The following is a 27,698-nucleotide window of genomic DNA, read 5'->3' as shown; positions in this document are numbered from 1 at the left end:
ATCTATCTTAAAAATTGTTGTAAAATTTCGGAATGTTAAGATGTCAAGGGATTGGATATAAAGAATTACAGCTGTAAAAATTGAAATTTAAAAAAAAACTTTAAAGAGAATTAAATATAAAAAGGGATGAAGGATTGCTAAAAAATTTTAAAATAAGGATGCAGTGAAGGGGAGGTTTGGGGAAGTCGTGTTATGTTTGTCTGTTTTTTGTTTATGTTGTAAAATTAATAAAAATTGTTTAAAAAAAAAAAAAACAAGAGCAATTCTTGATTTATTATTTAAAGGCACATTATTCAGAAATGAGTCCCAGTGGTACTTATTCCCAGGTAAGTGTGTTTAGATTTACCGCTGTGTAACACAAACAATGCCAATCCATGTATGTTTACTTTTAAATGTGTCCCATTGTTTCCATGCTCAGCCATGGCTTGGCTCTGTGTGAGGTGCAAACGAATTCACTGTCAGTGAACTATCTTAGATATACAATTTTTATCTTGCAGGTCCTAGAGGCTTTCCTGGCCCACCTGGTCCTGAAGGCATGCCAGGGCCAATGGGTCCACCAGGGAGTCCCTCTGTAGCTCACGGTTTCCTTGTGACCAGGCACAGCCAAAGCACAGAGGAGCCAACATGCCCATCTGGAACAAGACTGATGTTCCACGGGTATTCTTTGCTTTATGTACAAGGAAATGAACGGGCCCATGGTCAGGACTTGGGTAAGAGAGCACAAAACAAATTGAGTCAAATGAGCATATTACATTTGAAGAATGGGATCTGAAGAAGTGTGCATGCACACGAAAGCTCATACCAAGAACTGACTTAGTTGGTCTTTAAGGTGCTACTGGAAGGAATTTGTTTTGTTTTGACTATGGCAGACCAACACGGCTACCTATCTGTAACTGGAGCATATTACAATTAGAGAAAGACACCTTTGTCGCAATTGCCTTCCCTAAATCAAGTAAAATTGTAGTGGACAATTTAGTTTTGTCAACTGCTGCAGCATCTAAAAGGTGCCATTAAGCTCCTTTCTGCCTCAAAAAGCCAGTCTTGATAAATGGGATCCTGGGCTGTTTGGGGAAGTCTTAACCTGTCACTTGAACCTGCATTCTTCCTGTACTTGTTCATCCCCTACTGCACTGCATAGATTCACAGATTGTAACATTTTAATTCATTATTTTAAAGAATAACTTAGAAAATGTGAAAACCTAAAATTATTTTATTTTCTTTAACCAAAATTAAAACTTCATAATAATTGTAAATCTATTGGACAGCTGAAGACATTTTCATGTGGCTCTGAAGGGCATTTTGCCACTTGCTGGAGTGAACAGGCAGGGTCCACCTGTGAACAGCCGCCTTAAGCCCAGACCTCACAAGCAGAGCAGCTGTGCCCAGTTGTTTGATGCTTCAAAAGCCCAAACATTTTTTCATCAGTTTTTAGGAATGGCATTTTAGCCCACAATCCCCAACCTTCCCTCTTCTCCACCTGTGTGCTGTTCTGCGGGTTCTCCCTGCAATTTCAGAGTGACATGGAGAGGAAGATCCATGTCTATGCAGAAATCCTTGCACAGTCCTTATAGGGCTCATTAGCTGAATCCTGACCATAGTTCTCTAGCCTTGTATAAATTGCTTTGGTTTCGTAGAAAACCATTTTTTGTAGAAAAATCAGTTGTTTATTTTTGCTCTTTTAGGCACAGCTGGGAGCTGTCTACGTAAATTCAGCACAATGCCTTTCCTGTTCTGCAACATTAACAGTGTATGCAATTTTGCCTCAAGGAATGATTATTCTTACTGGTTATCTACTCCTGAGCCAATGCCAATGAGTATGGCTCCTATTACAGGAGACAACATCAGGCCTTTCATCAGTCGGTAAGCATTGAGAAATTTTATATTTACAAATTCCTGTATGAAGATTTTGCATTTCTCCAGACATTGCAACACAATTTGAGAAATGTATTCTAGAGCAGTTGCTATCAAGATGTTCAGGCTGAGGATATGTGGATGGCAGGTGGATTGTTGCTCACAGAGGGATAGAAAAATCAGGACAAGACAGGTGGAGCAGAGTAGAGTTGCCAGCCAGGAATTCTATCATAGCCTTGCAACCCTGAGGGGGAACCTTCTTCCTCCAGTCCACTGGTGGAGCACACTATATTTTCCCCAGTATGCTCAGCGCAGTAGGATGAAAGGACACGGGCAGCTTCTCTCCGCAACCCCCCCCCCCATCCTATGTGAGCGTCTGGCTAACTCGGGTATCAGAGGCACCTCTTCATGGTGTCACTGAAGTTAACTCTTTATTCAAAGAAACACCTCCGTGAGGCAGTTGTGAGGACTGAAGGTCCCCATCTTCCCACAGTTGCCTAAGTCTCCTCTTCCCCTGGGTCCTTCCCAAGCAATCTGAGACTTCATTGACACTGCTGTTTCTGCTCTGCCTTCTTCATACCTCTTCTGGTCCTGGGAGATGAGCTGGTCACAGCAGGAGGGGGAGACCCCCTTGCAGCCTGCCTGCCATCCCTGTTTCTTGCCCCCCTTCCTCTCCAGCCTCTGCTTCTGCTTCTGCCTCTGAGTCTGGACTTGTTGTTGTTGTTGTTGTTGTTGTTGTTGTTGTTTATAACCCACCCATCTGGCTGGGTTTCCCCAACCACTCTCAGCGGCTTTCAAGAAAATATTAAAAATACAATAAAACTTCAAACATTAAAAACTTCGCTAAACAGGGATGCCTTCAGGTGTCTTCTAAAAGTCAGATAGTTGTTTATTTCCTTGACATCTGATGGGAGGGAGTTCCACAGGGTGGGTGCCATTATTGAGAAGGCCCTCTGCCTGGTTACCTTTAACTTCTCACAGTGAGGGAGCTGCCAGAAGGCCCTGGGAGCTGGACCTCAGTGTCCAGGCTGAACGATGGAGGTGGAGACACTCCTTCAGGTTTACTGGTCTGAGGCCGTTTAGGGCTTTCAAGGGCTTTCAACACTTTGAATTGTGCTCAGAAATGTACTGGGAGCCAATGTAAGTATTTCAGGACCGGTGGTCTCGGCTGCCACCCCCAGTCACCAGTCTAGCTGCCGCATTCTGAATTAGTTGTAGTTTCTGGGTCACCTTCAACGGTAGCCCCATGTAGAGCCCCACGCAGAGCATGCACCACTCTAGCGAGACAGTCCGCAGGCAGGTATGGCCTGCGTACCAGATGGAGCTGGTAGACAGCTGCCCTGGATACAGAATTGACCTGCGCCTCCGTGGACAGCTGTGTGTCCAAAATGACTCCCAGACTGCACACCTGGTCCTTCAGGGGCACAGTTACCCCATTCAGGACCAGGGAGTCCATATCATAAAGTGCTGGCAATATAGTTAATATTATTTAATATACACAATAATATATATAATTAAATGCACTGTTCATAGATTTAATACATTTATTTATTAAACAAATTCAGTACACAAACAGATGTATGCACACCAATGCATACACCACCACCAATGGAGCTGGAAAATAGGAAATAAAACGGAAAGGTTGCAACATATGAAACTTTTTAGTTTATAAAAAAGGCAAATTAAGAGAAGATACAGTAGAGGTGTATCAGCTAATACAAGATTGTCAAGAGAAAGTGGATAGAGATTTGCTCTCTCACAGCAAACACTGTGTTGCCTTCATGTCCTGCTTGTAAGTGCATATCCACCCTCCCTCACCCCAATTAGGGGCCAAGATGACATTTGAGGGAGGCAACATATGTGCCTAATGAATGAATTGGGCGGGGGGGGGGTAGATGTGTGAGCGCACCAAAGCCATGAAGGAAAGCAGGAGAGGAGAGGAAGAGAAGAGACCCACATCATGGGCTAAAGACTTGTGCGGAACCCCCTCCTCTCATGCCCCCTGCTCTGGGTAAATGCCTTGGTGGCCCCTTCCAAATGTAACTCCACCCTGCCCATTTCTCCCCAAACACAACATGATGGGGTGGTGGTGGAGGTAAAGTCAGAGGAAAGAGGTGAAGTCAGAGGAAAGAAAGAATGTCACATGAACACCCCTCCCCCTTTAAAATCCAAAACCAAAAACCGGTCCGAGGGACAAGATAGTGGGGCAAGAAATAGGGAAATTGAAACTCGACTTGCCCCCTCATGGCTCCCTCATCCCAGCTGGATGTGCTCAAGGGGGGGGGTGAGGAATGCCACCCTCTGCCTTCCCATCAGAGGCATCTGCCTGAAGAAGCATCCCTCAGGAGGTGGTCAAGGCCACCACCCTGAGCCTCACCTCACCAGTGGTGGAGATGAAGGTGGTGTTGAAGACATCCTCACTGAAGCGGAAGTGCAAGCAGGTCTTGCCCATGCTAGAGTCATTGGTGAGCAGAAGTTTCACCATCTTTGATCTGACTGGCACTTGGGACCTGGAGGGGAGGGGGAATTAGCAGGAGGGAGGGTCATCACCCATGGGCCACATGCTGGACCATCCTGCCCTAAACAATACACCAACTCAATAGTTTGTTCTGCTGCCTCAGCCTTTGTAGCTGGAGTCAGTTAAAGCCCTGTCCTCCCAGGCCAGGTGGGCAATGCCTCCAAGGCAGGGAGCTGTTGTGATGAATAATGCAGTAAAAGGGTATTCAATCTATATGTATTTTTTCAACTTTGCATTATACTTTTCTCAGGTGTGCTGTATGTGAAGCTTCTGCAATGGTGATGGCAGTTCACAGTCAAACAATTCAAATTCCACCATGTCCAGAAGGATGGAGATCACTGTGGATAGGCTACTCCTTTGTGATGGTAAGTGCTCCAAGTTATACCTGAATGCATTTAATTCTATTTCTACTAGTCCATGTTCCATTCATTTTCGCACAATCTAAAAAGAACCCATTCTTTTTAACACATATGAGCAAGTTACCTTTTAAAGTTCTATTTTTGCTTGTCTAGCTGTCCAGATTTCTTCAGGGTGACCCTGGTGACCATGCTAGCTGCCATTTCTTAGGGAATAAATGGAATGGACTCTGATTTTATGAGTTTATCCACACTTCTGCCTGGTTACCCTGCCACAACAATGCTTGGAATTTAAGATCTGGGGCAAGATGTGTAGTGAAACTAAACTGGGTTTCAGAATTTACCTTAGAGGGCAACAACAATTGTGTCTATCCCCATTAAGTGCTGTATTGTTGCGGATGCCACTGCATTGATTGTGACAACACAAAGAGTAAAGCAGCTAACCAACAAACTCAAACTTGCACAGGGACAAACAAAGGAGGACGCCTTCACCCTGGTGTAGCCTTTATCACACATGTGCCACAACAAGACAATGTCCTAACCACCCCCACCCCCGCAAACAGCAGACAAATCAATAGAGTTGATCCAACAACACCCTCTCCTCCCCCCCCCCCCACACATTAACTTTATGACAATATTTAAAAAATGCAAATATATAAAGCTCTTGAAATGCATGAAATGTAGGACAAAACAAATAACTAAGCGGATATGGATCAATTCCAGTCTGGGTGCATGCACAATTTGAGGACTATACCTTGGTAAGCCTTGGTCACCCTTGTACTGAGACTGGAATGGGAAGAGTGGGACTCTGGTTCTGAATCTCTCAGCAACTTTTGATAGCATTGACCCTGATATCCTGGTCATGACTCCTGGACTGGCTCTGTGGGTTATTAAGAGCACTCTTTCACAGTTTTTCCACTCCTGCTTGCACAGCTGTGTCCAGGGAGATTGCTTCAGTCTTATGATGTCATAGAGCACAATCTTGTCCTCAGTGCTGTTCACCACTGGGAGGAGTCATTAGACATTTTGAGTCAAAGTGTCATTGGTATCCTGATCCTGGTTTCCGTGGTGGGTGGTTCCAGTCTCCGGGAGAGGAGCTTGTGCTGGATGGGTTTGTGTAGACACTTAAAGCAGCCACAGAATTATCTTAAAATGTACCTTTAATGAAGGACTATTTGATAGCCAGTGGGTTGGATGGTAAAACCTGGGCTATGAGACCATGTGCTTTTGTGGTTGCACATTTAATACAGGGTAAGCCTAATTTGAACATAGTGGTACTTTTTTCTAGGTAAAATTTATTGTATTTTATTGTTATTTATTAAATTTTGGAGTCTCCTTCTCAAAAATGGCCCAACTTATCAAGATATAAAACCAAGGAGAAATCAGCATGAATCCATAGAATACTAAAAGTACACACCCTATAAGCAAAATAAAAACTGGCAGCATGAACAACTAAAAAACAAATCAAAGCATTTATGATCAGTAAGAAAAACAACAGCAGCCCATCACATGCCATTGCATGCTTTGGAACAGAGGGAGATTTTCACCTGGTGACATTGGCAGGCCTCACTGGGGAAGGGTTTCATAAACCCTTTGTCAGCTTTTTCAAAATGTCCCTCAGAGGTGGCACATGGAGGGCTCGACTAGTAGGTTCATATCAGAAAAGATTGTGACATCAACCATTGTGGTATCTGTATAGGACAAGGGTCAGCAACCTTTTTCAGCTGTGAGCCGATCCACCGTCCCTCAGACCATGTGGTGGGCCAGACTATATTTTGAAAAAATAAATAAATGAATGAATTCCTATGCCCCACAAATAACCCAGAGATGCATTTTAAATAAAAGGACACATTCTACTCATATAAAAACATACTGGTTCCCTAACCGTCCACAGGCCGGATTGAGAAGGCGATTGGGCTGCATCCGGCCCCCAGGTATAGGATGTACTGTAAGTCATTGTTCAGAGTCAGCAATAAGCTTTGTGGCATCTTAAAGATGAACAAATTTTATTATAATATAAATTTTCAGAGACTAGAGTCCACTTCACCTGATGCATCAGATACACAAACTATTTTTGCATTTCTTGTGTCCATAATTTAAATGTAACATCTGAATTGGTAAACGATTTTAAACCACTGAGCCTAGGGCTTGCTGATCAGAAGGTCAGCGGTTCGAATCCCTGTGATGGGGTAAGCTCCAGTTGCTCGGTCCCTGCTGCTGCCAACCTAGCAGTTCAAAAGCATGTCAAAGTGCAAGTAGATAAATAGCTACTGCTCCAGCGGGAAGGTAAACGGCGTTTACATGGTTGCTCTGGTTCGCCAGAAGCGGTTTAGTCATGCTAGCCACATGACCTGGAAGCTGTACGCCGGCTCCCTCAGCCAATATAGCGAGATGAGCACTGCAACCCCAGAGTTGTCTGCGACTGGACCCAATGGTTAGGCGTCCCTTTACCTTTACCTTTACTATTTTTCAACTTCTAGTTCCATCTGTAGAATACAAATAACAGTTATTTACCCCAGTGAATTATTATTAAATACTAAATGTACTGTTGAATTATATGTAACTAAAAACAATAATCTATTCTTATCAACTGATGCATGACCTGTATTTTTGGCAGCACACCAGTGCTGGTGCAGAAGGCTCAGGGCAAGCTCTGGCATCTCCAGGTTCCTGTCTGGAAGAGTTCCGCAGTGCTCCCTTCATAGAATGCCACGGCAAGGGCACCTGCAATTATTATGCAAATGCTTACAGCTTCTGGCTTGCCACTATTGAGAGAAATGAAATGTTCAAGTAAGTTGGGAACATCTCCTGCATTGACAATACCTGCCCAAGGATATAAAAAATGCATTTTGAAAGCAGCTTTTTAAATAGTTAAAATTAATGTGACTAGATGTGACAGAGTGAACTTACTTTGCCTTTTTGGTCCCTTTTTTTGGTTTGTTTCTGTTGTGCTTCTACCTGACCAGATTCTATCAATCAGATTCCCACTGCAATTGAGATCCCAATTCACAGTTCAGATACAAGTTGTCTGCATGCTTTAATGCATATTTTGGTCAAACTATTACTTTGAACCTGATACAGATTCAGCCTAGAGAAGAAGTGCATTACAGCCAGAAGTGTGCTCAGATAGCAGCAGAGGAGTATATGCTCCACTGCCTGGTCAGGTGCCTGGGGCACACCCCCAAAGAAGATGGAAGCCGAGGGAGCCCGCTGTGGCTCGCCTCACAAAGCAGCATGTGGAGTTCACTTGCACACCGCAGCCCAGTTGAGGAGCTAGCAGCCCAGTTGAGCTGTCATGCAGGGAAGCTGTCTCTGCAGCTCCCTCACATGCCTAATGAGAGAGCCTATTGTGGGGGCCCATGGTCACACCCCTCAAAAAAATGTGCCCAGTGCTGGGGGGCCTCCCGCTGCTGCCGCGCAATTTCTGTTCTCATCCTGAAGCAAAGTTCTTAACCCGAGGTTCTATTTCTGGGTTAGCAGAGTCTATAATCTGAAGTGTCTGTAACCTGAAGCACCTGTAACCTGAGGTACCACTGTAGTTTTTTCATGTTCTGCTTCATGTTCATGTTCTGCTTAAATACAGTGGTACCTCGGGTTACATACACTTCAGGTTACATACACTTCAGGTTACATACACTTCAGGTTACAGACTCCGCTAACCCAGAAATATTACCTCGGGTTAAGAACTTTGCTTCAGGATAAGAACAGAAATTGCGGTGGCAGCGGGAGGCCCCATTGGCTAAAGTGGTGCTTCAGGTTAAAAACAGTTTCAGGTTAAGTACGGACCTCCAGAATGAATTAAGTACTTAACCTGAGGTACCACTGTATTGTACTTTGAACACAGGAAGCTATGTCAGAGGGATCAACATTGTGATTTACTTTCAAGGACAGTATCAAGGAATAGTGTGGGAATCAATCCTATAGGAGTAGGAATTCCTACAATTTAAGAACTGGCTTTAAGAAGGAGGCAGAGGTGAAGCTCATTAATTTCTGTTCATTGTAGAAAGTTATGATCTGACAGTTTCAGTATGTGAGCTGAGTTGGACACACTGTTCCTTCAAAACAATTTTCTTCACTGGTCACTTTTAGCTTTTTTGTTTTTAATTTTCAGGAAACCTTCTCCTTCCACACTAAAAGCAGGAGATCTACACTCAAATGTTAGCCGTTGCCAAGTATGTATGAGAAGAACATGAGATTCCAGTTGTACCTAATATCACAATATGGTGCTATTGTGTTAACAGCGTGAAACTTAGGCATATATCCTATGTACCTCATTGTCACCCAGCATGAAAACTGTCAAGTGCCTTACAGGAACCTGCCTAACTAAACTCTACTTCTTGGCTCTTTACTTGCTGAAGATGAAGATGATACACTTCAAATGTCACTTTTGAATAAACATTATCTTATAAATGAATGTGATGCACTGATACTCTAAATCTTCCCCTACCCCAAAAAACCAAAGGTGCTAAGAGGAGTACAGCTCTGCCTCAGGTGTGTAAATGCCCCTTTTCAATTTCTGTGCATTAGATATATAGGATTACTTCATTCTATCTTGAATACTCAGGCTCTTTATTATATACTTAAGGTTGTTGTACAAATTAATACTAATGTAAAGAAGAGTTCTGGGGAAAGAGAACACCAATATTCCTTATTGACATAACAGAGGGTACTGACATACAAACATTTTTTCTTGGCTGAATTGTGTATGGCATTAAGGAGCCTGCATGCAAGAAGAAACATAATTCTTGCTGTTCAATGAAATGAACATGCCCTCATGTTCCATACTGCATTTTTGTTGTTTTCCTGTGGAATGCAAAATGGTCCGATGTATTTATTTATTGGGTTTCTATAAAATATGCTGATATTTTAGATATTTATGTCTAAAATAGATTGCATCATTATAATCAAGCCAACATAATTTTTAAAGGCCTTATAGGAAACTTACTTGACTGTGTACTTCATAAAAAATATAATTTGTAATAAAGCTATTTGTTTTTAAAAAAACCCAATGGTCTCTTGGTTTTAATACATACAAACTCAGGTCTTTTTTTATTTCAGATATTTCAGGTATAGGAAAGAACAGGTACCAAAGAAAAGTTGCTTACCTATTGATTCAATGAAGTAGAAGTTCTGGGAAACTTAGGAGGAAGTGATCACATCCTCTTGGGTTTCATGATCCAGAGGCAAAGGAAAGCTGAGTGCAGTTGGACACACACTCTGGACATTAAGACTGAATTCAAAAGCTTAAGGAGCTACTGGGTGAGACCCCCAAGGTCAGAAGTACTCAAAGAGAAGGGAGTCCAAGATCATAACTGCTTAACTGTCCCACTTTTACTGGGACACCACAAATTTAAAGAAGCCACACCAGCTTCTAATCCGGGAATGTCCTGGGATCCATGGTTCCTCTCTTGTTAAACCTCAGAACAGCAAGCAGAAATTGCCAGAAAGCAACCTGGAGGTCTCCAGGTCTTCCTAGCAGGAAAAAATAGCCATCTACAAAAAGCATTTAATTATAAACTTTCCAAAGCAGGTTGGATTAAGCAAGTTCAGCTCTTTCTCAGTTCACTAAAAACACAGCCCAGGGGTGGGGAGAGATGCCCAACCAGAAGAGTCCAATGCCACAAGTTAAAAAAAAACTTGAACACTAAGATAGTACAAAAAAGTGACAAATGACAGTTCTAATCCACCTTTTCTGGGATTTGTTGTTTGTGATGATATTGAGCCAATATGGAGATTGGAATTAAACATTGGCGACAACCCCATAGATTTAAAAACTGATTCAGGTGCTGATGTGACAGTACTGTAAAATCAGAAGCAATATATATTTGCCTTGAGCCAACCTCTGTGTTGAAACCTGGAGGTACCTTGACCTCTGTGGAAGAATTCTCTGCAGAAACATGCAATATTTTTTTTTAAAAAAAAACCTTCCATTTCATTGTGATTTCATGTGATTAGAGGGTCAAAAACAGATAACCTCAGCCACAGTGTAGCTGCCATGATGAACCTTGTAGGGAATATAGTTCATATTGAGGATGTATTGGGAAAAGAATGAGAGAGCCAGTGTGGTGTAGTGGTTAAGAGCGATAGACTCGTAATCTAGGGAACTGGGTTTGCATCTCCACCTGCAGCTGCTGGGTGACCTTGGGCTAGTCACACTTCTCTGAAGTCTCTCAGCCCCACTCACCTCACAGAGTGTTTGTTATGGGGGAGGAAGGGAAAGGAGAATGTTAGCCACTTTGAGACGCCTTAGGGTAGTGATCAAGCGGGATATCAAATCCAAATCCAATGGGACACTTGATATTGTTTTGAGGGATAATGCAGAATCATATAGTGTACATTCAGCACAGAGAATTCTGATTCCATCACTTCACAAGGTACAATCTGAACTAAAGAGAATGGAAAAAAACAACTGCATGGTGTGTGCCTGTGGTGCCTGTGGTTTTTTTTTACAAATGGGTAAATGAGAATCTATGTAGATCTAAAATTGAATGAAGTACACAATCTTATAAATACTAGCATACACTGACCAATGTTGCAAAAGAGACTAGTTGGCTCCGCACCCCATATTTTATTCAAGCTGGCACCCTTGAACACAGGACAGTGTTTGTGTCTCTGATTGCCAGCACACTTGCATGCACTTCTCTTAGGGACGTTTTAAGTCACAGAATGATAAAACTGAAAAATTGCGGAATTGGAAGAGCTCCCAAGGGTCATCTAGTCCAACCCCCTGCAAAGCATCCATGACAAGAGGGCCATCCAACCTCTGATTAAAAACCTCCAAGGAAGGACAGTCTGCAACCTCCTGGGGGAGCCCGTTCCACTATCAGACAGCTCCTACAGTCAAAGGTTCTTCCTGATGTTTAGTTGGAATCTCATTTCTTATAACTTAAATCCATTGGTTTGAGCCCTACGCTTCAGAACTTCCATGTGACAGCCCTTCAGATATTTGAAGTTGGCTATCATATCTCCTCTCAGCCTCTTCTCTTCCAACCTTCTTGTTGTTGTTGTTTAGTAGTCGTGTCCACTGGCAGAAGAAGAGGAATGCGGGGGGAGAGCACTGCCCCTGGCAGCGCGATCCCAGTGGGGTGCCATCATGGCTGCTCCCCACCCCCCCAGGATGTGCGCACCGCCTCTGGGATGCACGCCAGCCCTGCCCCCGCCTTCTCTCCGCCCCCCCCATGCCGTAGCATGAAGCTCCGCCACTGGTCGTATCCTACTCTTTGTGACCCCATAGACCAGAGCACACCAGGCACACCTGTCTTCCACTGCCTCCCACAGTTTGGTCAAACTCATATTAGTAGCTTCAAGAACACTGTCCTCTTATCCTCTGTCATCCCCTTCTCCTTGTGCCCTCCATCTTTCCCAACATCAGGGTCTTTTCCAGGGAGTCGTCTCATGAGGTGGCCAAAGTCTTGAAGCCTCAGTTTAAGGATCTGTCCTTCCAGTGAGCACTCAGGGCTGATTTCCTTAAGGTTTGATCTTCTTGCAGTCCATGGGACTCTCAAGAATCTCCTCCAGCACTATAATTCCAAAGCATCAATTCTTTGGTGATCAGCCTTCTTTATGGTCCAGCTCTCACTTCCATACATCACTAAACCATAGTTTTAACTATATGGTCGGCAAGGTGATGTCTCTGCTTTTTATGATGATGTCTAGGGTTTCTCATTGCTTTTCTCCCAAGAAGCAGGTGTCTATTAATTTTGTGACTGCTGTCACCATCTGCAGTGATCATGGTGCCCAAGAAAGTAAAATCTCTCACTGCCTCCATTTCTTCCCCTTCTATTTGCCAGGATGGGACCAGTGGCCATGATCTTAGTTTTTTTTATGTTGAGCTTCAGACCATATTTTGCGCTCTCCCCTTTCACCCTCATTAATTCCTCATCACTTTCTGCCATGAAAGTTGTGTCATCTGCATATCTGAGGTTGTTGATATTTCTTCTGGCAATCTTTTTATTTTATTTTATTAGGAATTTATACAAAACATATTTTAAAACATATCATCCTTCATTTCCCCCCATTTCCCCCTCCCCCTCCCATAAAACAACCCACCCTCCCCACCACACCCTGACATCCCTCAGTTCCAATCTCTGGTTGTAGCCATGGACATGCTATGTGCTCTGATGGTGAATTTGGGCTGACCCAATGCAAAGATCCTGAGGATCCATGTGGATCCATGTTTTGTAACCACATTTTTGCACCATTGTAGCCCCAGGCAACAGTGGGTGCGTGATTTTTGGGGGGCAGGCTGTAGCCATGGACATGCTATGTGCTCTGATGGTGAATTTGGGCTGACCCAATGCAAAGATCCTGAGGATCCATGTGGATCCATGCTTTTTAACCACGTTTTTGCACCATTGCAGCCCCAGGCAACAGTGGGTGCGTGGTTTTTGGGGGGCAGGCTGTAGCCATGGACATGCTATGTGATCTGATGGTGAATTTGGGCTGACCCAATGCAAAGATCCTGAGGATCCATGTGGATCCATGCTTTTTAACCACATTTTTGCACCATTGCAGCCCCAGGCAACAGTGGGTGCATGGTTTTGGGGGGGCAGGCTGTAGCCATGGACATGCTATGTGATCTGATGGTGAATTTGGGGTGACCCAATGCAAAGATCCTGAGGATCCATGTGGATCCATGCTTTTTAACCACATTTTAAGTGGGGAGGGAAGGAAAAACACAGAAGGGACAAGGAGCAGGAGAGGGGTGTGCAGAGAAGCAGCTGGCTAAGAATGCAGGAGAGGGGTATAACAGGAAGGCAAAAGTTTTCCCTCACCTACCCACCCAAGCCAGCCAGCTCGCGCTCTCTCTCTCTCCCTCTTGCATGTTTTCACTCTGCTTTCCCCTCTGCTTTCCCTGCTCTTTGTTCCGTTTGAGCAAACACAGCAAGGAAACAGAGGTAGGTGGGCAGTAAGACCCTGAGGCAGAATGCCGGAAAGCAGCCGCTTCCTCTTTTCAGGTTTCCCTTCTAGGAGATGCGCGATTTGATTTTTGCCTGCTTTTTTGCCTCCCCTCGCACCATTTGGCTCCAGGGACCACACATTCGCTCAATAACACGCACAGACATTTCCCCTTCCTTTTTAGGAGAAAAAATCTGCGTGTTATAGAAGGAAAAATACGGTACTTTAATAGTGGCTGAATTTTTAAGTGCTGTCCATGAAGAAAGAATGGGCCATGATAAAGAGATTTAGTGGTTTTTAATGATAGGTGATGTTGCTGTGTTGTATTATATCATTTATGTACATCGATTTATTTATTGGAGTTAAGAATAGGAATGGGATAAAATGTGTTCGCTGAGCCCGTATATTATACAGTCTGTATATGATGTTTGTTTGTTAATGTGTGGTGTGCTATGCCTAATAAAGGATTTTGAATTTGAATTTAATTCCGGCTTGGGATTCATTCAGTCCAGCCTTTCGCATGATGAATTCTGCATATAAGTTAAATAAGCGGGGGGACAATATACAGCCTTGTCGTACTCCTTTCCCAATTTTGAACCGATCAGTTGTTCCATTCTAACTGTAGCTTCTTATCCCACATAGAGATTTCTCAGGAGACAGATAAGGCACTCCCATTTCTTTAACAATTTGCTATAGTTTGCTGTGGTTGACACAGTCAAATGCTTTTGCGTAGTCAATGAAGCAGAAGTAGATGTTTTTCTGGAACTCTCTAGCTTTCTCCATAATCATGTTTGCAATTTGGTCTCTGGTTCCTCTGCCCCTTCGAAATCCAGCTTACACTTCTGGGAGTTCTCAGTCCACATACTGCTTAAGCCTGCCTTGTAGAATTTTAAGCATCACCTTGCTTGTGAAATAAGGCCCTTGATCATCTTGGTTGCCCAACTCTGCACTTGTTCCAACTTGTCAACATCCTTCTTAAATTGTGATGCCCAAAACTGGACACAGTATTCTCGGTGTGATCTGACCAAAGCAGAATAGAGAGGTACTATTACTTCCCCTGAATACTTCTATTGATGCAGCCTAGAATAGTATTTGCTTTTTCATTGCTGCATCATACTGTTGACTCATGTCACGTGTACTTTTCACATGTGCAGCTGATTCTTCCTGCCTAAGGACAAAAACATACATTTATCCCTATTGAAATTCATTTTGTTACCTTGTGCCCAGTTCTCCAATCTGTGAAGGTCATTTTTGAATTCAAATTCTGCATTAAGATACCTTCCCGGTTTGGTGTCATCTGCAAATTTGATGAACATACCTTCAATTCCAGCATCCAGCATCACCTAATACACATTCCTCATATTTAGGCCTGCCTTGGACATCAAGCTATTTTAGACAATACCCAGCAAGATCTTTTTTTCTGCAGTAGATCCCAGTTACTTCAACACAGATACAATTTGAAAGACTGCTGACATGCAAAAATAAATTGATGGCCTGGCCATTAACCTGAAAATGAAGGCTCATTGATAACAGCATATGCAGCAAGTGCTTTTCTGACACCCAAAGCTTGAAAAATGCCTCTCAAACTTTGATGGGGGTGCTGCTTTGAAAATAATTTCAAAATTTCTGTAAGAATATAATTCCACATAGGTTAAAATAAAATAAAAACCCATGAATTTTATATATTTTACCAAACAAATATTTCCTCATCTCATTAATGTTTTCACACAAAAAATTACTGTGTTTTTATATGCATTGTATATAAAATAGGGAAACCTAGCCAGATGATGATGATGATGATTATATTGCTAACCAGAACATGGGCATAGCCAGGATTTTTGTTAAGGGTCAGGCTTTATATTAGTGGGGGGCGTAACCTCAGTTAGTTAAATATTTTTATTGATTTACTTGATTTAGGGGGGTAGCTGGCCTCCTGGCTGGGCCAGATTTGTGAATAGGCTAAGTAGGTTGAAGCCTAGGGCCTCTAAATCTAGGGGGCCTCGCCAGACAGCCCGCTTCCCCGTGGGAAGTCACCACTCTCCAAAATTGCAAACCCAAGACTTCATGTAAGGGCAGGGCAACTCGGGCCCAGCAACTATGAGACTCAGGGCTAGCCAGTGGGGCCCAATTTGAAGCTCTGGGGCCCAACTTGGAATCTTAGAAATATAAATACAATTCATCTAGATTGCCCTGGTGCAGGGGCCACCTTAGGAGCAGTCTGCAAGGCCCAATTTGGCCCAGCTGCTCCAATTGCCTTAAGGCCAGCCCTGATGAGGGGTTGCAGGGGTTGGGCTGACAAGCGCTGCCACTTCTAGGTCCCTAGTCAGAGTACAGACTCAAGGATTTGTTATGGAAATAAAGGGGGGCACTTATTGGAAATCATTTTTGTCACCTCTCAACACCTCTCCTCCCTCAAAACCCCGGGACAATGAGCCTTTGCACTGTTAATCGAGAAAGCTGGTTTCTAATGGCAAAACTTGTTGCATTGTTGCAAGTGTCAAAATTGTACCCCCTTGTACTTGACCGTGCTGGACTACTAACCTTTGGAAATTACATAAAATCAATGCCATAACCAATTCTCCCATTTCAATGACATTTTGCTTCAAAAGGAAAGGCAGACTTGGACATTGCCTTCCTCCATAATACTCTAAGCGAGAGGTCATGTGTTCAACTTGGATACCACCCTCCTCCATAATCCAGAAGGCAAAGATATGCATGAAGGTAAATGGCTCTTGACCATTAGGTCCCGTCGTGGCTGACTCTGGGGTTGCGGCGTTCATCTCGCTTTATTGGCCGAGGGAGCCGGCGTACAGCTTCTGGGTCATGTGGCCAGTATGACTAAGCCGCTTCTGGCGAACCAGAGCAGCGCACGGAAACACCGTTTACCTTCCCGTCGGAGCGGTACCTATTTATCTACTTGCACTTTGACGTGCTTTCAAACTGCTAGGTTGGCAGGTTGGCAGGAGCAGGGACCAAGCAATCACCCTGTCGCGGGGATTCGAACCGTCAACCTTCTGATTGGCAAGTCCTAGGCTCTGTGGTTTAATCCACAGCGCCACCCGTGTCCCTTAGGTGTTAGGAACTTGATCTGATAGGTGGTAGGAACTTGATCTGATAACTGGGGCAAGTTGATGAACTTGGGTAACCTCACAACGCCCCTCTCTCCTTGTATCAGTGATGTATCAGTGTATGTATCAGTGATGTATCAGTGATGTATCAATGATGGTTCTGGATATGTATTCTGGGTAGGGAGGGAAGATCTTCAAAGAGCTTGTAACCCATGTTCCAGGTTCTTACTGTAACACTCTTCCATTTTCTTCTAGTTGTGAGGGTGAGGGATGGGGAGGGGCCTCACAAGTGGAGTAGCCTAGGGCCTCTCTTCATCTAAATCCGGCCCTGCCTCCTGCCCCCCCCCCTTGTTTGAATAGAAAACTAATTGGGCAACGAGAAAAAAATATTTAGCAAGCAAGCAGTTCCTTCCTGTCATTTTTCTTGTGTAGGCTCCACCATGCTCAGATAGGGTCTTAGGGTAGTTTGGTGTATACTTTACTGGAGGATGGGGAAATGGACTAAAAGACAAAATGCCACTGAGTGCTGTGTTGCAAGGTACCTTTATTCCTTGAAAACTCGCATTTGATGAAATAGATAACTGTTCCTTTGTCACCTTTCTTCTTAACAGAGTGCTTGCTTGCTTATTTATTTATTTGCAGCATTTTAATGAAATGTAGCAGTATGACTATAAAAATATTTTGATCACTTTAAACAGAAAGCAAAGGGTTAAGAATTCTATCACATTCTATCTTTTTTTCTTCTTTCCTCTTTACTGTCCTCTTTACTGTTTATATTAAATAAATTAAATAAATAAGCACATCGACAGCAAACGCGCTGGATAAACTGCGTGAACTCTCCGTGCCATCCGAATTACCGAAGCGCCGGGGAAGTCACCTCAGGACCTCGGGCCCGACGGGCGGGCAAGGAGCCCCACTCCGGCAGGGGAAGGGCGCTCGCTCGCTCGCTCGCTAGACGAGGATTTGTTGCTTCAGAGGGAGACCAAGAACATCGTCGCCCGGCGGCAGGCAGTGGGAAGGCGCAGGACGAAACAGGCGAGCGGGCCAGAGAGGCCATCTGGAAACCCAATCGCAGCCTCGCAGCCTGGAGGGGAGCTCTCGCCCTGCAATCCATTGGTGGAGCGCGCTGATGAAAGGACCTGGGCGGTTTCTCTCCGCAACGCCCCTTCTCCTACGTGAGCGGGCGCGTCACGTGTTGTTTTGCTGTTGGCAGAGGAGAGCGGAGCGCGAGAAGTTCCCTGCTGCTGCTGCTGCTGCTGCTGCTCTGGTCCTCCGGCGAGGAGCGCGCGCAGCACCGAACGGACTGAGCGGCTGGCCAGAGCGAGCGAGCGAGCAAGCGCGGGCCACAGCGGAGACCCGAAGCGGCCGGGGGCGCCGGGGTGCGGGGCGCGCGAGCTGCGGGCCTCGCACAAGCGCTGCTCGGAATCGCCGCCCCGGAGCGGGAGAGGGGATGGCGAGTCCCCCCGCGGCGGAGCTTCCCGACCGCCCGCAAGGCGGCCTCAACCGCAACAACAACAACAACAACAACAACCAGCAGCAGCAGCAGCCGCCGCCGCCGCCCGAGCATCCGCCGCCGGGCGTGCGCAAGTGCGGCTACCTGCGTAAGCACAAGCACGGCCACAGGCGCTTCTTCGTGCTCCGCGCCGCCAGCGACGGAGCCGCCGCGGACGAAGCGCCGCCTCAGCCCGCCCGGCTGGAGTACTACGAGAGCGAGAAGAAGTGGAGGAGCAAGTCGGCGGCGCCCAAGCGCTCCATCGCGCTCGACTCTTGCCTCAACATCCACAAGCGGGCCGACGCCAAGCACAAGCACCTGGTGGCTCTGTACACGCGCGACGAGTACTTCGCGCTGGCCGCCGAGAGCGAGCCGGAGCAGGAGGCCTGGTACGTGGCGCTGACGGAGCTGCTCCGCGAGAGCCAGCCCGCCGGGCACGACTCCCCTCGGCGCCAGCCGCCGTCGGCCTCCCGCGAGGAGCCGCCGCCGCTGCCCGGGGCCTCGCCTTACCGCGAGGTGTGGCAGGTGACGCTGAAGCCCCGGGGCCTGGGGCAGAGCCGCAACCTCGCCGGCGTGCACCGGCTGTGCCTAGCGGCGCGCACGGTGGGGCTGGTGCGCCTCAACTGCCAGCGGCCCTGCGTGACGCTGCAGCTCATGAACATCCGCCGCTGCGGCCACTCGGATAGCTTCTTCTTCATGGAGCTTGGTCGCTCGGCTTCGACTGGGCCCGGCGAGCTGTGGATGCAGGCGGACGACTCGGTGGTGGCGCAGAACATCCATGAGACCATCCTGGAGGCTATGAAGGCGCTGCGGGAGCTCGCCGAGTTCCGCCCGCGCAGCAAGAGCCAGTCGTCGTCATCTTCATCCAGTTCATCATCGTCCGGCGCCAGCGGAGCATTGTCGGCTATGTGCAGTCGACCCATTTCGGTTCCCGGCCGCCGCCATCACCACCCGCCCTCTCTGACGGCGCTGCCCCCCAGCCAAGCCGGGCTTCTCCGCCGGTCGCGTACAGACACTCTGGTGGCGGGCAGAAGCAGCGGGAACCGGAGCCGGACTGCGAGTGAGGGTGATGGGGGCAGAGCTGGTTCACTAGCTGGCAGCCCCTCCGGGTCCGACACTGGAGAGCCCCCGCTCGGCCGCTCGCACACACCTGGGGCAGCCAGCTGCAGGCTCGGGAGCCAGACAGCTGTGCCGCCCGGTCGCTCCCTGGCCTTGTTGCGCTCCCCCTCCTTGGTTACAAAGCTGGCTACGGAGCCAGGCATGTTCTCCCAGCACCCTTCCAGCAACAGCACCTCTGGCTCCCCTAGCGATCCTACTAGCTTCCTGGCCTTTGAGGAGTTGGGTCCAGTCATGGACCCTTCAACAGCTAGTAACCACAGCAACACACCTGAGACTCCTCCTGACCTGCAGCTGGATGGCTACATTGCCATGGAGCGGGGACACCTTTGTTATTGGCCCTACATATGGGAGAGCGCTGGAGGAGACAAGGTTCCCAGGAAGCGCACTTACTCCCTGACAACACCAGCATATCGGCACCCCATGCCAACTCTTCTTTCCTCTGCCTCGCTGGATGAGTACACACTCATGCGGGCTACCTTACCAACAGCAGGGGCCCCTTCAAGGGGAACCTATACTCCTTACCCTGAGGACTACTGTGATGTGGACATTGGCTCTGGCGGAACCACCAGCAGCAGTAGCAGCTCACATCTAGGTTGCAGTGGTAGTGGGGAGGAGGGCTACGTGCCCATGAGCTCTGGGGGAGCAGCTGTTTTGCCACTGCAAGGTGGTCCTGGTGGTTATATGTCTATGAGCCCCACCAGTGTGTCAGCCCCACAGCAGATTTTGCATCCTCACTCCCACAGGGTCAGCGGTGATAACTCCCTAGATGACAGTGACTGCATGCGCATGTTGGGTACTAAGTTATCTGGGGAGAGTCCTGATGGGAGAATGACCAGTGGTGACTACATTGACATGTCCCCTTTGCTGTTGCCTCCTGTCTATGGATCTGCCTCACCTGTGCCCTCTCCTGATGGCTTTGCAGGCCAAGGGTTGAGGGGCCAAACCAGCAACTTCTATAACCCACTATCTCATGCCTGCCAAAGCCAGCCAAATTCTCTGGGTGAGAAAAAGAACAGTGACCAGTATGTGTTTATGAACTCACCTGTAGAGAGATTAACTCTCACACCCAAAGGGGAGTCCTTCCTTGCTATCTGCAACCACACAATGATGCCTTCAACCATTTACTACAGCCAAACTGAGAGCTCTCTTACTCCCTACATGAATGAGCAACCCCCTACAAATGAATCACAAAGTCCCTGTGGAGAGTATGTCCACATTGGATATTCACTAGCCTGTGGCAACTCAGCTTCCTCATTTGGCTCTGAGTTGAATGAGCACAATGATTCCCTCATCCCCAGCTATATGAACCTCAACTTTGATGGGTCACAATCAGCAGCTGCGGAATCCTTGGAAGATGTGTTGATCCCAGGATCCTGCCCCAGCCCTGGGCAACCTAACAAACATTACCTAAAGGTTGAGATGGAGACAACTTTTACAACAGCCACCCCAACCCAGCCCATTTTACAGAAACCAGAAAATGTTAATGTAAGCAGCCCTGTTACTGAATTGAAGCAACTTACACTTTCTGGGGTGCAGGCCTTCATCTTTGCCAGTCCTCCTCCTGATCCTAATCATGGAGCCAAAGTAATCCGTGCTGATCCTCAGGGACGACGGAGGCACAGCTCAGAGACTTTCCCCTCTACTACTACAGTGACGCCTGTTTCTCCTTCCTTTGCACACAGTCCCAAGCGACACAATTCTGCCTCTGTGGAAAATGTGTCCCTCAGGAAAAATGGCTTGTTAGAAGAGCAGACCAGCAGCCCCATGTGCCGGGAGACCTCAGCTGGCTTCCAGAATGGCCTCAACCACATTGCTGATGATGTCTTGGAAGGAGACTATTTGGCAAGTGGTGGCCAAGGCAAGCACAAAGGCAGACACCCCTGTAATGAAAGTATCAATGGTACTTACACCAGTATAGACTTCTTGACCCACAATTTGAAAGAAGTCTCTTCAGTGAAAGGTAAGCTTCCTTACTTTAACCTTTTTCTTTTTTCTTTTCATTTTTGTGTGGACAATGGATTGAAACACCATTATGCCCAGAGCTGCTGAACGTGATCAAACTTTGGTGTCTCATTTCACAGAGGTTTTTTTTTTTTAATCTGTAATGAGAGTTCTTCCAGTTCAATCTTTCTTGCTACAGTAACACCTTTAGGCGGGATTTCTGTGCCCACTGACCTGGGAGTAGGGGGACTTCTAACCAAATAGGGCTGTCCTAGGAGGAAAGAACTACAAAGCAGCTTCTCAGACATCCCTCACATGCTGTATAGTTACAGACTGCTATGTTTGTAGGAAAGTCCTTTTGTGGGGGCGGGGGGTTTCTCCTGAAATCCTGCTTTCCCAAGAGGACTGAACCGACTCTATGAGGGCTTCTGTTCTAGGCTGCAGTATTTTGTTTAAGAAGAGTTGACCTCTAAAAGCCTAGTTTTGATAAAAGGTCAAAGCAATGAGGTGACTTAAAAGGGGTTAAAGCAATGAGGTGAAGTGGCCCCTGTAACAGAAGGATGTGGGATTACAGAGTATTACATGCTGCTGCAAGATCCAAGTTTGTGGCAAGTACTCTGGTGAGAGAACTCCAGCAGTTAAAATCACAAAATATGCCAAAGTGGCATGGAAACATAGACTCTTTAAAATATGCTCTTGTCAGTTCCAAAGCTTCCCTCTTCTTCCAGCATAGGAAAAAGCCACACATTTGGCAAGTTAACTTAATTAAGATTTTAATAACTTAATTACCTAGTTCTAGGAGCTCTAGGAGTTCTAGTTGATGAGCCCATGAAGCAATGTGGTCCTCATGCTTGAGGAACATTGTACAGAATTTAGGCGGCTTAGGCATGCTGGCCACATGACCCAGAAGCTGTACGCCAGTAAAGCGAGATGAATGCCACAACCCCAGAGTCGTCTGCGACTGGACCTAATGGTCAGGGGTCCCTTTACCTTCACACACCAAGAGAGTAACAGGCAAAAGTAATGCACCAAGGACATATTCTACATGTTGGTAGTCTGTGCCCTCAGAGAACTGGGTCATTCTGAACTTGTAACTGAGTAGTGAAGGAGCTCTGACTTCACCTGCATCTTTATTTGGCTAGAGTTTAGTGATGCCTTTACTTTCTCTTTCTTTTCAGAATGAAGAAACCAGTATTACCGCCATGAAAACTGCTTGATGAAATTTAAAACATTTTAAAATCCTAATACAGTACGCTTTTTTCAGTTCCATGGTTCTCATGGAGGGGAATTATCCCATCTCATTCACTGAGTTTGCAACACTGTTTGCATAAACTATGCTTTAGAACTTTGGACCTCTTCAGTAGGCTGACTGAGTGAGTGCCATTTTTTTCTCCAGCACAGTTGACTATATTTATTTTTCAGCATGTTAGGAGGTTGTGTTTGCAACTGCTACAGCAGTAAAAATCTGTTTTTTTACTGGCACCCTTTCAAACCTCTACAGCACTACCTCAGTTAAAAATGAAACTGGATTTGTAATGCTGGTGTATAATGGCTGGCAATATCTTTTATCTCAGAGCTGAGTGTTGTCATCAGCCTTAATGATCATATCAAGAATCCTGCTGCCGCCTGGTTGCATCTTAGCCACAGGTTCCTCTGTTTAGTTAGCAGGCAAAGTCCAGGATAGGAACTGAAAAATTTAAGCCAAAACTAACTTTAAAGTCTTATCAGAATATTTAAAATATTTAAAATATGTAATGGAACATAATACAATTAAACTATACTAGGATATTCTTTACCTTGTGACATAGTTGTATAATTGTATCTGTTTAGTTTTTTAACTACTTCAGGAGTACTTAAGGTCTTCTGTTTGTATGCTTTCATTTATCAGCTAATCATGATATTAGTTGAATTTCTTGTAACCAAAACCAGATCAACATGCTAATAATGGAAGTGTATTTGTTGTTTTTGGACCAACTGAATATGTTCAGAACATAATAATGCACTTCATTTTAAAAGACCTCTTATAGGAACAAAAATTTTCATTAAAAGAATTTGGGGAGAGGGCAAAAACAAGTTATTCTAGAAATTCTCACAAGTATACGTAGTGAAAACCAACAGTGTCATAGCTGCTCTTTTATATAAAAAGGTAAAGGACCTCTGACCATTAAGTCCAGTCACGAACGACTCTGGTGTTGCGGTGCTCATCTCGTTTTACTGGCCAAGGGAGCCGGCATTTGTCCGCAGACAGTTTTTCCGGGTCATGTGGAAAACCGGGTCATGTGGCGAAACCAGAGCAGTGCACTGAAACGCCGTTTACCTTCCCTCCAGAGTGGTACCTGCACTTTGACATGCTTTCGAATTGCTAGGTTGGCAGAAGCTGGGACAGAGCAACGGGAGCTCACCCCATCGCGGGGATTTGAACCGCCGACCTTCCGATCAGCATGCCCAAGAGGCTCAGTGGTTTAGACCACAGTGCCACCCGCATCCCACTCTTTTATATATGTCACCCCAAAAGCTTGCACTATGATGGGTTATTTTTCACTCTCTTGTTACTTCTAACCACTGTTTGTTTAAAGAGACTCTTAAAAAATTTATAATGATTTCAACTCTTGTCTGAGTCATAAGAAGTTTTTTTCTTGAGAATTTTCTGTACTGTGTTATCAGAAACAATGTATTACATGTTTATTGAGGTAGACAAAGCATCCAGTGTCTTATTGCTCAATTAAATGGAATGCAAACTGCTTCCATGCTGAGCATTGGGATTGAGGATTGTATAATAAGAGATATCTGAATGTAATCTCCACCCATTTAGTCTTCCTCTGAGGGCATGGGAAGGGGAATATTATAATGCTTCTGCTAGTAAAATGATTGAAGTATCAAAAAAGATTACTTTTAGTCATATCTGTTCTCCTAAACACCCCACCTTTCTGCCTGAGCAAGATGGTTGATTATAAAGCTGATGAAGAACACTGAATTGCTGAAACCAAAATGTTATTGCCACAATAACGAATTTAGCCAGACAACATCTAAAACAAGGGAGCTTGAATATACTATAGTATACATTTCACAAAAAGCTTATGCAACTATTTATGTTCCTAGTTTACAATGTGGAACCAAAAGTCTGCTAAAACTTTGCAGTGTGTACTGATTGGTTCTTTGTACACCTTGCCTGGTTTTGATTTCTAAAAGTTATAAGCAGTGTTTTCTTTTTTGATATGTAATTGTTTCTATTTATCGATATGTTAAATTATTTCTTGCCATTGTGACAAACACTTAGCTTACCTGGCTTTGTCTTCCAATGTGCACTCTGTATATAGGAGTAAATCAGTGATGCTGCTAGGGATGAGAATACATGGAACTAAAATAGTATTTAATCTTTACTGACCTTGGCTGCTCTTGTTAATAGAAACATGCAATAAAATATGTTATTTATTAAAGGAATAAATTCTTTGAGGACCTGTTCTTTGTAGAGATTTCTTGTCTATAAAATTATTCTTTATAGTTTGTTAAAATTTATTTTTATAGCTTTTCTTTTTACAGAAGTAACTCTTCTCTCCCTCTGTAACTATGATGCAGAACAGAACAAACCCAAAGAAAGTTGAGCCCAGATTATCCAATACAATAAAAGAAAAAATATCACACCATTAGGAATCAAAGCAGTCAAAATATTTTACATGCTGTAGGAAGTCCCCTGATGTCCATCTTGTTGATATGTGTAATAAAACAATACAATTCCACCATGAATTTGTCTGCCCCCATGACATTTTTATCTTATCTGCCACTTTTTGGTACCATGTGATAAGAGTTGCCCTTTCTAGTCCCATCCAAAATCTGTTAATCTGCATTCAGGCCACTACCAGAAAATATCCAATTAATGGTTTAAAGTGAACATTCAAGTTTTAATCTAGAAACAAATTCAACAGAGCCTTTTGAAGGCATTGACTAGTAATTTTGTGGATCTCTGTAAAGATAGAATCTAAAAATATGGCAAAATTGTTGCAGGAAGGATCCCTTAATTTTACACCTCCTCCAACACTCTGTCCCATCTCAGTTATTAATAACATTATATAATCTTAGAAACATGGCTATTTTCTTTCTGCATTTCTACATCAGGCTTGTAGTTGTAGCAAGTAGTAGCAAGCAAGTAGTAGGTCCTCTGCATGGAGAAGATGTAGAAATGCTAATGGGTGACAGACGGTGAAACTGCTCAATACTTGCATTGGAAACATAATAACAACAGATGGTGCAAGGAAGGAACTGTAGCCCAAGATAAGGCTACTTTAGCTACTTTAAATGAGTTACAGGGCCTCATGAGCTGCTGCTGCTTCATCTTTGGCAATCACTCATAGCCAAGTAAGATTGTCTTCCATGAACATGGTCTTAACAGTGAGTTGCTAATTCTGGATCCACACGTCCTTCCACAGTGGGACATAGGTTTCCGGGCGGGAGTTGGTCACAGTGAGGGTTTGCCAAACATGACTTCCTCTTAGCACATTTCTCCCTTTCTTCCTAAGTTTGAGCATCAAAGGTCCATAACACCTTTGGTAAAGGCTGTTCTCTAATTGGAGTGCTCACAGGCCAGTGTTTCCCAGTTGTCAGTGTTTATAATACATCTTTTTATATTTGCCTTTAAACCTCTTTTGTTGAAAGTGCAGTACACTTTCCATTTTTAAGTTTGGATTACAATAGTTACTTTGGAAGACTAATGAGGCATCTGAACAACATGACCATTCCAACAAATTTGATGTTGAAGAATCATTGCTTTAACACTACTGCTTCCAGTACACTGTCTTCCCAAGTGATGTGTAACATTTTTCGGAGACACCATATCCATGTTTCACAAGCATACAATAGCTTTGTAAACAAGCATTTTGATTTCCTTGCAAATGTCCCGATCCTCTGCACTTCAGTTGGGAGAAAGCTGCACTCGCAGAGCTCAGGTGATGCTGGATTTTGGTATCAATGTGGAAAGATAACTGCCCAGGTAGGAAAAGTGATACACACTTTCCAACATTTGTGGTGCTGCAGAGGGGTTGTTTTGTGCTTATTGTTTTGTGCTTTTTGGTGCAAGCACTTATCACGGAGGAGCCAAAGGATGTTCACAAATTTATATGGGCAGCCAATTTTCAGAAGGACAACCTACAAGGCATTACGATGTACAGTGTCAAAGGCCTTAGGTCAATAAACAACATGTAGGGGAAGTTTTTTTTCTGCTTAGTGACACAGTTTCTATCTTTTTGCTAGATCTGAAAGGCCTTCCTTTCAATCTCACTGTCATTCTTATGAAACCAGTCCTTGATTTGGTACCCAACAGGCTACAATAATAGATGTTTTTAGCATTGTCCAGTGTTCCTCGATGTTATCTAGGAACTCCACAAGCAGATGGTCCTTAAGAGTTGTTTGGAAGCAATCCCGTTTAATAGGATCTTGAAGAGCTTGAGTGTTCATTTTGCACCTTGGTTTCCTTCCCTGAAGACTTTGTTGAGGTATAATCTTGATAGCCATCATGAAATGTATTAATGTATTAATCGGTGATCTGTCCTGCAGTTGTCAGCACTCGTCATAGATGAGCACACCACGACAATCTTCAGCTCAGACAATTACATAGTCAAAGAGGTGCCAGTGGTTCGACCGAAGGTGCTTGTTATAGGTAATAATAAGGTTGTGCACTGCACATATAGTCAAAAGTAAGATTCCGAATTGGTTGCTGTTGCCAATTCCTTCTTTCCCAATTTTCCCAGGTCACAGATAGAAATGCATCACAACCCTTGCATTAAAATCACCCAGGAGGATTTTTTTATCCTCCTTAGGCGTCTCCTTAGGTGTTTGGGGTGAGGGGTCAGAGTCTAGGGTAGGGATTTAGGGTTAGGATTTAGGGGCTAGGGCCCCTAAATTGACCCCATTTAAAAATGACCCCAACCCTTACCCAAACCCAACCCCTAGACCTAACCCCTAACCCCTAACCCCTAACCCCTTAACCCTCGCCCCTAAATCCTAAACCCTAACCCTAAATCCCTACCCTAGACTCTGAGTCTCACCTCTAATCCCAAACAACAATTTAGGGTTGGGGTTAGGGTTCGGGGTTGGGTTCGGGCATTGGTAGGCAAACTAAGGCCTGGGGGCCGATTTGACCCAATTGTCTTCTAAATCCGGCCCACAGATGGTCCAAGAATCAGCAGTTTTTACATGAGTAGAATGTGTTGTGGAATTCGTTCATTTTTTTTCCTTCAAAATATAGCTGGCCCCCCACAAGGTCTAAGGGACAGTGGACCGGCCCAATGCTGAAAAAGTTTGCTAACCCCTGGTTTAGGGTTAGGGTCTAGGGTTAGGGTCAGGGTCTAGGGTTTGGATCAGGGTTTACAATTTAGGGTTTGGGGTTAGGGTTCGGTTTAGGGTTGGGGTTAGGTTAGGGCAGGGGTTGGCAAGCTTCACCTGCCATGGGCTGGATCACTCCC

At 45.0% G+C, this 27,698-nt stretch overlaps 2 protein-coding genes across 5 annotated transcripts in view; both read left to right on the top strand.

Annotated features, from left to right (window-relative positions):
- COL4A1 (collagen type IV alpha 1 chain) overlaps positions 1–9,139 on the top strand; it is a 183,476-nt gene extending 174,337 nt beyond the window's left edge. For all 4 annotated transcript variants that reach the window (XM_081855451.1, XM_081855453.1, XM_081855452.1 and 1 more), the window contains exons 48-52: positions 498–710; positions 1,683–1,860; positions 4,620–4,734; positions 7,343–7,515; positions 8,837–9,139. In XM_081855451.1, the coding sequence (XP_081711577.1) occupies positions 498–710; positions 1,683–1,860; positions 4,620–4,734; positions 7,343–7,515; positions 8,837–8,918 (761 nt within the window). In that variant the 3' untranslated portion in view covers positions 8,919–9,139. The remainder of the gene's footprint in view (positions 1–497; positions 711–1,682; positions 1,861–4,619; positions 4,735–7,342; positions 7,516–8,836) is intronic.
- Positions 9,140–17,894: 8,755 nt separating this feature from the next.
- On the top strand, positions 17,895–24,696 carry IRS2 (insulin receptor substrate 2). The gene is made up of 2 exons (XM_081855476.1): positions 17,895–21,262; positions 22,422–24,696. The coding sequence occupies exons 1-2, from the start codon at positions 18,142–18,144 to the stop codon at positions 22,424–22,426; spliced, it is 3,126 nt and encodes a 1,041-aa protein (XP_081711602.1). The 5' UTR covers positions 17,895–18,141; the 3' UTR covers positions 22,427–24,696.
- The last annotated feature ends 3,002 nt before the right edge of the window (positions 24,697–27,698 follow it).

Source organism: Podarcis erhardii (assembly GCF_964252035.2).
Source record: "Podarcis erhardii genome assembly, chromosome: 3".
Lineage (NCBI taxonomy): Eukaryota > Metazoa > Chordata > Lepidosauria > Squamata > Lacertidae > Podarcis > Podarcis erhardii.
Note: the sequence above shows the minus strand (reverse complement) of the source record. Positions and strands in the feature narration are given on the sequence as shown.